The sequence below is a fragment of the Prinia subflava genome, chromosome 16, assembly GCF_021018805.1.
Source record: "Prinia subflava isolate CZ2003 ecotype Zambia chromosome 16, Cam_Psub_1.2, whole genome shotgun sequence".
NCBI lineage: Eukaryota > Metazoa > Chordata > Aves > Passeriformes > Cisticolidae > Prinia > Prinia subflava.
This window is the reverse complement of record NC_086262.1, coordinates 1,943,328-1,953,382: the sequence shown is the minus strand read 5'-3', so window position 1 is coordinate 1,953,382 and position 10,055 is coordinate 1,943,328. Positions and strand designations below refer to the sequence as shown.

Here is a 10,055-nt window from a genome sequence, read left to right as displayed (position 1 = left end):
GATTTATTTGGAACTCCTGTGCAAACTCCTGCCTGTGGGGAGGTGCTGTGGGGCCAACAAGGTCCAGAGATGAGTCCCGTGGGAACCAGGGTTGTGCTGGGAGTGCACAGGCGATGCCAGGCAACAAGGGCACAGAGGGGTGAGATGGGGCCTGGCTGTGGCACTGGGCACCCCGAAAAAGGGGTTCTGGGTGCTGTACTGGGATGCAGGAGCACTCTGCAAGCAGCACTGGGCAGGATGCAGCCCCTGGAGAGACCAGCTCAGGGCGTGGGGCAGCACCAGCCTCTGCTGCTGGGGCGGCAGCCTGTGGTGGTTTGCTTGGGCAAAGCTTTTAGGGGGACGGGGGTCTGGGGGGACCCACAGGGTCAGCTGAAGTGAAGCTCGGGGTCGGGGTCAGGGGCTCTGCCGGGCGGTGGGGGTGGCGCACGGAGCTGCAGAGAGGGAGAGGAGAGGGAGAGAAGTGGTGCCAACATAATCAGGCCACTCATCCCCCTTCAGACCCCCCAAAACACATGGGGGGCTCCATTACAGAAGGGCTGGGGCAGATTTTGGGGTCACAGCACCCCTGTGAAGGGACTTACCGGCCGCAGGCGTGTGGCTGCCAGGTCTGGAGAACTCTGCCCACTGCCTGTGCCATCCTGCCGGCAACCTGGGGGGCCCAGCAGCTCAGCCTGGCCTTCCAGGCTCCCCCAGCCCCTTCCCAGTTTCCCCAGCACTCACCTCCCAGTGCTGTCTCAGGAGCAGGGCTGGGGACCAGGCTGGCCCCGGGCGCCAGGCCAGGAGGGGAGAAGGGCGGAGGGGATGGTGATGGCAGCTCCTGGGAAGACACAGCCAAGAGGGGTGAGAATGGTGGGCAGGGGGTCTTCAGCAGTCATGGAAGATGGGGGTTTGCCCCTGCCAGGGTGACACAATGACCCTCCTGCCACCAACCTGCCCTGCTGTCTCCCGGGCCCCGGTGAGCTCCTCCACCACCAAGGAGGGGAAGACGCCGACGCGGCCGTCGAAGTCGCCGGTCCAGAAGCCGTCGTCCACCTCGCCGGCGGCGCGGGGCAGCACCCGGATGATGGCGCCCTCAGGGAAACTCAGCTCCTCGGGGCTCTGCCCCTCGTAGTCGTACAGGGCTCGCACCAGCCAGGCTGTGGGGAGGGTGGGGAGGGGGCTCAGCACCCTCTGGATCCCGTCCCCCTCCCTGGGGTGGGGGTGATGCCCAGCACCCACCTCCAGGCTCCAGCACCAGTTCTGCAGCCATGATGCTGGAGAGCTGGCGGTGCAAGGCAGAGGGTCCTGGGGGGCCGAGCCCAGCCCCTGAGTCGCACCCCAGGGACAGCAGGTACTTTTCGGGGACGTAGCCGACCTGCCCTGCCTTGTTCCGAGCCTGAGGAGGCAGAAACCATGTGAACATCCCGGGCTCCAGAGTGGGGCCAGCCTGGGCACCTCCAAAAGGTGTCCCCCAGTACAGAGGGGTGCTCAGCCTGCTCCCACCTTCACCCACTCCTCTGCATCCCCATCCTCAATGATCTCCAGCTCCTCGCCCTGGCTGATGGACAGCTCATCCGCCTGGCAGCCCTGCAGGAGAAGGGGACAAAGTGGCAGAGAAGCTGAGGTGGCACCCCTGGGCAGGCAGAGAGGGCCAGGCAGGCAGGGCCGTACCTGGTAGCCAAAGATCACCCGACAGGTGTAGGGGTAGGTGCGAGCAGCGGGCCCAGGCTCATCGTCCTCATCCGGCTCATCACTGTCCTCGTAGTCATCGAACTCGGCTGGGTCCAGCCCCGTGGGGGTCTCCTCGCCTGTCCCCACCGTGGCCCCGGCCAGCCAGGCCTCCACATCCAGCCCTGCTGCCCGCAGCAGTGCCAGCCGTGCCTCGGCCTTCACTCGGCTCACCTGGGGACACCGCACATTGTCACAGTCCCCAGAACACCTCTGCTGGTGTCCCAATGCCATCACCCCCATCCCCAGGTGTGGTGGCATCCCCAGCACCACACCCCAAGTGTAGCCTCCCAGCCACCACCCCTCCCTGTCCCTACATCCCCCCCCGGGGGGGACACACCTCGAAGCCACCCCAAGCTCCCTGCCTGGGGGACCCACCTCTGCCTTGCGGATGTTTTCCCTCGCTTCTTCCATCTGCCGCTCCACGGCCGCCGCCTCCGCCTCTGGCCCCTGCTGCCGCCTGGCCTCCAGCCGCTGCAGCACCTGGGCGGGCACCCACAGCTCGCAGGGTGGTGGCAGCCGGTGAGGGGCTGGAAAAGCCCCTCCCTGAGCCCCCCGCTACTCCCTGGGGCAGGACAACACCCACCTCCTCGCTGTGTGCCCTGTTCTTGTGGTCCCGGGCCACCCGCGTGGCCCAGCGCCGCGCCTCCTTCTCCAGGCTGGCCCCGTCGTCTGCTGGTGGCAGCAGGCACACCTGGGTGGGGACACAAGGGTGACAAGAGGGTGGCTGTGCAAACCCTACCTTGCTGCAATGACCCCTCCATTTACCTCCTCCATCCCGGTGAGCTGGAAGCGCTGCTCAGGCGCCAGGGAGAAGGCAGGGTGGTCCTGCAGGAAGAGGAGGAGGTCCTGCTCCCGGCACACCTGCAGCAGGGGAGCAGCGTGGGGCTGGGGGCTCATTGTGCCCTCCTGTCTCACCCAGCCCGCGGCACGGTGCCCTTACCCGCGCCGATGCCTCCACAACGCCCTGGAACCAGTCCCGGGTGGCCCGGCAGGTCTCCACCTCCGTCCGGCTGGCGGCCGACAAGTGCTCCCGGAGCCGCTCGTACACGTCCCCGTCCAGGGCCTGGGGAAAAGCGGGTGGGAACCCCCCAGCACTGCCACATCCCCCCACTGGAACACCCCTGACCCCAGGGCAGCCAGCCCTGACCCTGTGCCAGCGGGACCCTCCCTGCTGGCAGTGGGGATGCTCCTGGTGGGACCCTGGGGATGGGGCACAGGGGTCCGGGCGTCTGCTACCTGCATGGCAGCCGGCAGCTCCACGCGCTGGTAATGCTCCAGGTGGGCAGAGGCAGACACCAGGGCAAAGCTGTACTCGTTCTGCACCCCTGCCAGCTGCCTCGAGTGCTCGGCCAGTCGCGCTGAGAACTGCAGGGACGTGGACAGAGAGCCTGGGTGATGGGGCCCCCTGTCCCTGCATCCACCCACTTGGGTACCCTGCCAACCCCCGCACCGCTGACCTTGGCACTGAGCTTTTGCAGACTGGCCTTGGTGTGAAATATCCGCCGGTCGCTCTTGCGGAGGCTGGGGAGGATGGGAGGGGGGTGTGAGACCACCCCGCAGGCTCGGCAGCCCCCCAGGCCCGTGCCCCCCACTCACCGGGCCTCCACATCGGCCGCCTTGTCCTTGGCCACCTCGCTGCTGCGCTGCAGGTGGCTGAACTGCTTCTTGGCCTTGTCCAGCTCCTTCACGGTCTCCAGCAGCTCCGCCTGTGCCTTCTGCAGCCGCTCGATGCCCTGTGGGGAGCGTCAGCTGGGGGTCACAGCTGTCCCCATGGCCCGGGCACAGGGGACATGTCCTTGCCCCGGTACCTTCTTGAGCGTCCTCTCCTTGGAGAGGCGGGCGCTGCGGGTGGCCTCGGCAGCCAGGGCGCGGTAGCTCTCGGAGGCGGTGACACGGACCTGCCCGGCGTGTGCTGTCCCCTCGATGATGCCCTTCCAGACAGCAGCCACGCTCCTGTGGGCACAGGGTTAACACGGGGTCGGGTACTCCCTGCCCCCTGACGGCTTTTGGGGATGCCCAGCAGGACCATCAGTACATCCAGTCCCAGCATGGCCCTGGATCTGGGGACATCCCACCCACAGCTGCATCCCACTGACACTAAAATCCTGGTTTGCATTAAGCATCTCCAAGCTGGGAGAGTCATGAGCAGGCACAGCCAGCCCCAGCTGCTTGTCCCCAGCCCTGTCCCTGTCCCCAGCCCACCTGGAGTCGCCAGCCTCACCACGGCCCCGCTGCCAGTCTCTCTTCACGAACTGGCTCGCCAGCCTCTGGAGTGCCTGCGGACAGACCAGGCATCACTGGCACCCTGCTGAGCACCCCAGCACCCACCACCTCCTCTGGGCCCAAAACTGGGCTCCCTCACCCTGGCTGCCCACCCCATGGACCTGGGGACACACACGTGTTTCCCCAGAGCACTGACACACACATCCCCGAGGCTCAGTGTCAGCAGGAATCCCATCGTGCTCCCCATGAGAAAACCTTTTTGGGGGGCAGCCACCACAATGAAAGGACCCCCTCGCTGGGGCTTTGGGGACAGAGCACCCGCAAGGGGACATCAGTGAGGGACATTGGATACAGAGGAGCCCCGGCAAGACCCCAACCCTGGGGGGATGGTTGTCCCCAGCCTGGGGGGTGTGAGGGAGGGGGGTGACCAGCTGCAAGAAGGGGGGGACACAATTCTGCTGCAGTATGTCCCCAAGGGACTCTGCAGGGACGTCTCACATCAAAACCAAACTCTGACATTTCAGAGCAGCGCCCTGCGATGACCCAGCAGACAGCAGAGCCCAGCAGTTTCCTCCCCCCACAAGGTTTTCCCTGCAGGCTCCTAAAACACCCAAGGTTTGGGCCATGCCGTGCTCAGCAGAGCCCCCAGCGGGTGCTGAATGTGGTCAGGGTCCTCCTGGCAGGATGAGCCATCTGCCACCACCCTCCGGGGCCAGCACGGAGCAGCCATGCTCGGATAATTTCCAAGACTGCCCATTGCCTGCATGGGGCCGTGCCCAGTTCCTGCCCCAGGCAGGCAGGATGGGGCCTGGGCCTCCCCAGGACATTGATCCTGAATCCCGTGGCATCTCCTTACCTGCCCGTACTCCCTGTCAATGGTGGCCCTCTGCTTGCTGTAGGACCTGGGGGGAGAGGGGACACAGAGAGGACACACAAAGAGGGCCAGGGATGGGCCATCCCTCCCACCACCTCCTGCCACCATCCCCCTGCCATCACCGCCCTGCCCCCATCCTGTCCCCATCAGGCCACTCCAGTGGGTGATGGAGCCCATGACCTCGAGGTGACAGGCTCAAGGTGAGCCCTGCCCGGTCCCTGGCCCACCCGTACAATGAGCTGCCCGGTCTCAGCCTGGGGACACACACACACACACTGGTGGGATGAGCTGCCCGGTCTCAGCCTGGGGACACGCACACACTGGTGGGATGAGCTGCCCGGTCTCAGCTTGAGGACACACACACACTGGTGGGATGAGCTGCCCGGTCTTAGCTTGGGGACACACACACACACGGGATGAGCTGCCCGGTCTCAGCCTGGGGACACACACACACACGGGATGAGCTGCCCGGTCTCAGCTCGACCCGGCTGTCTCATGTGTGGGCCCTACCTGATGTCCTCCAGCAGCTCGGCGTCCCGCTGCTGTTTGCTCTGCAGGCCCGACAGCTGCTCCAGGAGATGGACCCGCAGCTCCTGGGTGAGCTTCACCTGCGGGATGGTTCCGCTCAGCCCCGCGGCCCCGGCGGGGATGGCGGCCGGGGATGCGCTGCCCGCCCCGCCCCGGTACCGCTGCCCACCGGCCCCCGCTCCTGCGTGCCACCCAAACGCCGCCTCGCTTCCCCAGCCCCGCGAGGCTCCGCCGGCGGCGAGTCTCGGTCACGGCTGCAGGACGCGGCAGCGAGGGAGGACCCGGCCCCGGTGACCCGCCCTTGGCCCGGCCCGCCCCGGCACTCACCTTGCGCGGCGGCGGCTGCATCGCTGCGCTGCCCCGGTGCCGGTCCCGATCCCAATCCCGGTGCCGGTGCCGGTGCCGACCGCCGCCGCCCCGACCCGCGTGTGCGGAGCCCGGAACTGCCGGGCCGGCCTGGCCCCGCCCCCACTGACCACGCCCCCACTGACCACGCCCCAAGACGAGCCCTGCCCCCGATCAGGCCCCGCCCACCAGACGGACACGACCCAGGCCACGCCCCCTACAGGCCCCGCCCCCAGCCCCTCCCCCTTCCCTCGCGGGCGGGAAGCTCCACCCATCGCCCCAGCAAGCCCCGCCCCCTGGGGCTGCAGCGCCGCCTGGCGGTCGGTACTGCACGTGTGGGCGGGGCGATGGGACACGGGGACATGGGAATACAGGGAGACAGGGACACGGGGACATGGGAATACAGGGACATGGAGACACGGGGAGACAGGGACACGGGGACATGGGAATACAGGGACATGGAGACTCGGGGAGACAGGGACACGGGGACATGGGAATACAGTGACATGGAGACACGGGGAGACAGGGACACGGGGACATGGGAATACAGGGACATGGAAACACGGGGAGACAGGGACACGGGAACACAGGGATATGACAGGCAGGGACATGGGGACATGGGGATGTGGGAAGACAGGACATGTGACAGGGATATGTGACATAGGGACATGGGAACATGTAGATGGAGAGACAGAGACATGGGAACACAGTGATATGAGAGGCAGGGACATGAAGACACGGAGACAGGGAGACAGGAACATGGGGACATAGGACAGGAACATGGGGACACAGGGACATGTGACACAGGGACAGGGGGACATGTGGATACAAGGAGACAGGAGGACAGGGACATACATGGGTTTCATGGGGACACAGGATATGAGAGATGCAGATGTGGGGGCACAGGACCACAGGGACATGGGGTGATGGGGAGCACTGTCTTTGGGCAGGATGACATGGGGACATGGGGAGTGCTGGGGCACACAGCACTGGGATCACTGGGACCCAGTCCTTGTGCACGAGGACACAGAGGACACTGGTCCCAGGATGTGGTGACACATGGGTCAGTGCTGGGGCACTGGTCCTGGGATGAGGGGACATGTGGGACACTGAGGGGACATCCCCCAGCACAGGGGTGTGTGGGGTCCCACATCACATGGAGGACACATCACTTGGCAGGACCTTGCCATGGGGACACATGCACAGAGCTGAGCAGTAGCATTCAGTGGGGGCCACCTGGAATCATGAGGGGCCCCCAACCAGTCCCAGTCTGTCCTGCTGTCCCTCTGTCCCCCTCCCAAGCATTTCCCATCGCCGTCATCTCTCACACCTCTTTCTGTCCAGAATTTTCTCTGTGGTTCCCACACAGCTCGTGGCTCTCCCCACTGTCCCATTTGTCCCCTTCTTTCCCTCCCCATGACATTTGTGGGGTTGGCAGCACATGTCCTGGTCCCCTTGGTGTGTGACGATGTGCTGGGCTGGGCATGTGTCAGTGCCTCTGTTTTTCCCCTTCTTAGCCAGGAAAATGGACTGGAGGTCACCCAGCCGCCCACTTTGGTGACAAGAAGGGAACAATGCAGGGTGGCCCCATCTGTGACACCAGCTTGTCAGCCTGACCCCAGTGATGGATCCTGGGCATGTCTGGTCCTGGCAGGGCTGGGCAGGCAGGATGCCCAGTGCCCTAGAGTGCTGCACTGGGGCAGGGCCACATGTCACCAGGCTGGGAACCGGCTGCCACCTTCCTGTTCCACAGATGGCACAAACAGCTCCATCTTCACACTGTGGTTCTCCTGTCTGCCCCCAGCTGCCTCTTGCCCACTTCCTCCTCCCCACAACGTGCAGCTGTGTGACGGCAGCTGGAAATCTCTCTCCCCAGATCCTCGGTGCTGGTGACCACTGACAGACACCTCATGCTTCAGTCTAGCTGAGCATGCCGCAGGACTGCGGTCAGGATGTTGGTGTGACGTGGTGGAGACGAAGTGGGGGTGTCAGCAGCGAAAGGGTCTGGTGACAGTCCCTCTGTGTCACCAGCTTTTTGTGCAGACCCAGCTGGCACAGCGGCCACTCCGCAGAGATGCCCTGCCTGGTGCTGTCACCCGGCTGTGCCGCTGCCTGTGTCACCCTCCTGCTCAGCTGTGCCTGGCTTGGCTCTGCTGCCCAACCCGCCTCAGGTAAGTGCCTTGGTGGGTCTGGGGGTGATGGGGTGGGGCAGGGACACCTCACTGGGACATCCCAATATCATGCCCCATGACACTTAGAGGCAATGTCTGGGTGTCACAGGGAGAGTTTGGAGCCCTGCTGTGCTGCCTTCCTTCAGTGTCTACATTGAGAATCTGAGTGGAGACCTGAAACCTAGCCAGCATTTCCCCTTTTGGCAGCAAAATTCAGATTACTGCTCTTGTAACCTGAATTTTCCATCCCCTGTGGATGTGGAGAGAGAGCAGAGGTTGGGGGAGACCTGTTGGATGTAACCACCCCTGGGGTAGTGTGTTCTGGGGACCATCAGGATAGAAATTCTGGAGCTGACATGCAGAGCCTGTCTGGGTATTTTTTGAGCAAGCCAGAAAAGGGATTTGATCCTGAGTTGTTTCTCTGGTGTCCTGGGGCCTTCCTGTTCTCCACTTTTGTACTTCGCACGCAGCGAAAATCCCCTAACTGCAGGAAAATGAGGAGATGTCTCTGCCTGTGGTGGGGAGCTGAGCTGGGGCTGTCCCAACCCCGTGGGTTTCCCCTCTGCCCTCCTGATCCCGTTGTGCTGGGCTGGGTAGGACAAGGGACATCAGCACCAGGGATGTGGGAGCAGAGCCCGCCCAGGCTCAGAGCAGGGCACCCAGCTGGGCTGGCACCGCTGCAGTGGTGGCTGGCACAGGATGTGGCACAGCTCTGCGGGGTGAGGGCAGCAGGATTTGGGGGGCTCTCCTGCCATGGGACAGGGAGATGCCACCTCCTGTGTTTAGCGGTGGCTCTGCAGGGAGGGGTGGCAGCTCCTGCTCCTGGCTGAGCCCGATGCCTTGTGTCCCCTCAGGGCCCGGCAGAGGGCGATCCCTGCTCCGCCTCACGCCCCAGGAGAAGAACGTGTGCTCCCAGGCCTCTGAGGAAGATTTTCTCAACAGCACCCTCAGCACCCGCCTCCTGCCTGCCCTCTACTCCATGGTCCTGCTGGTGGGGCTGCCAGCCAACGCTCTGGCCTGCTGGGTCCTGGCCACCAACTTCAGGAGATGCTCCAGCACCATCTTCCTGCTCAACCTGGCCGTGGCCGACCTGCTCTTTGTCCTCCTGCTGCCCTTCAAGATCTCCTACCACCTCCTGGGCAACCACTGGCTCTTTGGGGACTACCCGTGCCGCGCCATGGTGGCCTTCTTCTATGGGAACATGTACAGCTCCATCCTCTTCCTCACCTGCATCGGCCTGGAGCGCTACATCTCCATAGCACACCCATTCCTGTGGAAGGGCTCCACTTGGATGAGGGGCAAGGTGGGCATCTGTGTGGGCATCTGGCTGGTGGTGGGGCTGGGCATGAGCCCTCTGCTTTTGCGTTCCCACACACATTTTATCTCCAGCCTGAACATCACGACATGCCATGACGTGCTAGACAAGGAAACCCAAAGGTTCTTTGGTTACTATTTCCTGTCCCTGGTGGGGCTGGGATTTGGCCTGCCCTTTGTGCTCATGACCGTCTCCTACAGCTGCATCCTGGCACGGCTGCTGGCCAAAGGGGGGAGCTATGGGCAGGTGGTGCGTGTCCTGGCCCTGGTCCTCCTGGTCTTCATCCTCTGCTTCACGCCCAGCAACGTGATGCTCTTCATCCACTACCTGCTGGAGCCCACGGGCTGCAACAACGGCACCTACATCTCCTACGCCCTTGTCCTGGTGCTCAGCGCCTGCAACAACTGCTTTGATCCCTTCATCTACTTCTACGCCTCCCGGGATTTTCGGGGCTGGGTCCGGGATGCAGGAGGCCGCTGCCTGTGGGGCCTCGAGGCCTCGTCGGGGAAGTCCACGGACAAGACAGCCCTGCCCCTGAGGTCCAGCGGGCAGAGCCAGGGCTGCCAAGCTGTGTGCCCCTGCCCCGAGGATGGGGGAGCCTAAAGTGTGCCCACCACGAAGGGCTGGCAATAGACTTGGACAAGAAACCTCACCTGGATCTGAGGTTCATGAGGATTTTGCCTCAGTTTTGCTCCCCTGATGACACCGGTGCTGCCCAATCCCATGGGACCCCCAGCTCGGTGCCTTGCACCCCAATCTCCCCACCTGCCAGACCCTGGCATCCCTCACCGCTCCTCCTGCAGCACCCTGATTTCCCCACCTGCCATACCCTGGCATCGCTTCTCCTGCAGTGACCAAGCCCTCCAGAGTACAAATAAACCTTTATTTC

At 64.1% G+C, this 10,055-nt stretch overlaps 2 protein-coding genes across 2 annotated transcripts; one reads left to right on the top strand and one right to left on the bottom strand.

Moving 5' to 3' along the window:
- Positions 1–31: 31 nt before the first annotated feature.
- FCHSD1 (FCH and double SH3 domains 1) lies at positions 32–5,811 on the bottom strand. Its single transcript, XM_063413751.1, has 19 exons — positions 5,663–5,811; positions 5,318–5,415; positions 4,790–4,835; positions 3,913–3,986; positions 3,519–3,663; positions 3,307–3,443; positions 3,168–3,231; positions 2,947–3,075; positions 2,651–2,773; positions 2,476–2,571; positions 2,294–2,401; positions 2,086–2,190; positions 1,651–1,881; positions 1,483–1,566; positions 1,219–1,375; positions 931–1,136; positions 721–817; positions 582–649; positions 32–431 (listed from the first exon to the last, which is right to left on the bottom strand). The coding sequence occupies exons 1-19, from the start codon at positions 5,681–5,683 to the stop codon at positions 366–368; spliced, it is 2,055 nt and encodes a 684-aa protein (XP_063269821.1). The 5' UTR covers positions 5,684–5,811; the 3' UTR covers positions 32–365.
- Positions 5,812–7,599: 1,788 nt separating this feature from the next.
- LOC134559204 (proteinase-activated receptor 3-like) lies at positions 7,600–9,874 on the top strand. Its single transcript, XM_063413758.1, has 2 exons — positions 7,600–7,851; positions 8,706–9,874. Exons 1-2 carry the CDS (start codon positions 7,755–7,757, stop codon positions 9,767–9,769), a joined length of 1,161 nt encoding a protein of 386 aa, XP_063269828.1. The 5' UTR covers positions 7,600–7,754; the 3' UTR covers positions 9,770–9,874.
- The last annotated feature ends 181 nt before the right edge of the window (positions 9,875–10,055 follow it).

Coding starts and splice junctions, on each gene's coding strand:
- LOC134559204 (XM_063413758.1), top strand. CDS start 7,755: ATGCCCTGCCTGGTGCTGTCACCCGGCTGTGCCGCTGCCTGTGTCACC. Junction 7,852..8,705: donor TGCTGCCCAACCCGCCTCAG/GTAAGTGCCTTG, acceptor GTGTCCCCTCAG/GGCCCGGCAGAGGGCGATCC.
- FCHSD1 (XM_063413751.1), bottom strand. CDS start 5,683: ATGCAGCCGCCGCCGCGCAAG. Junction 2,402..2,475: donor AGCTCACCGGGATGGAGGAG/GTAAATGGAGGG, acceptor GTCCCCACCCAG/GTGTGCCTGCTGCCACCAGC. Junction 2,191..2,293: donor ACAGGGCACACAGCGAGGAG/GTGGGTGTTGTC, acceptor GTGCCCGCCCAG/GTGCTGCAGCGGCTGGAGGC.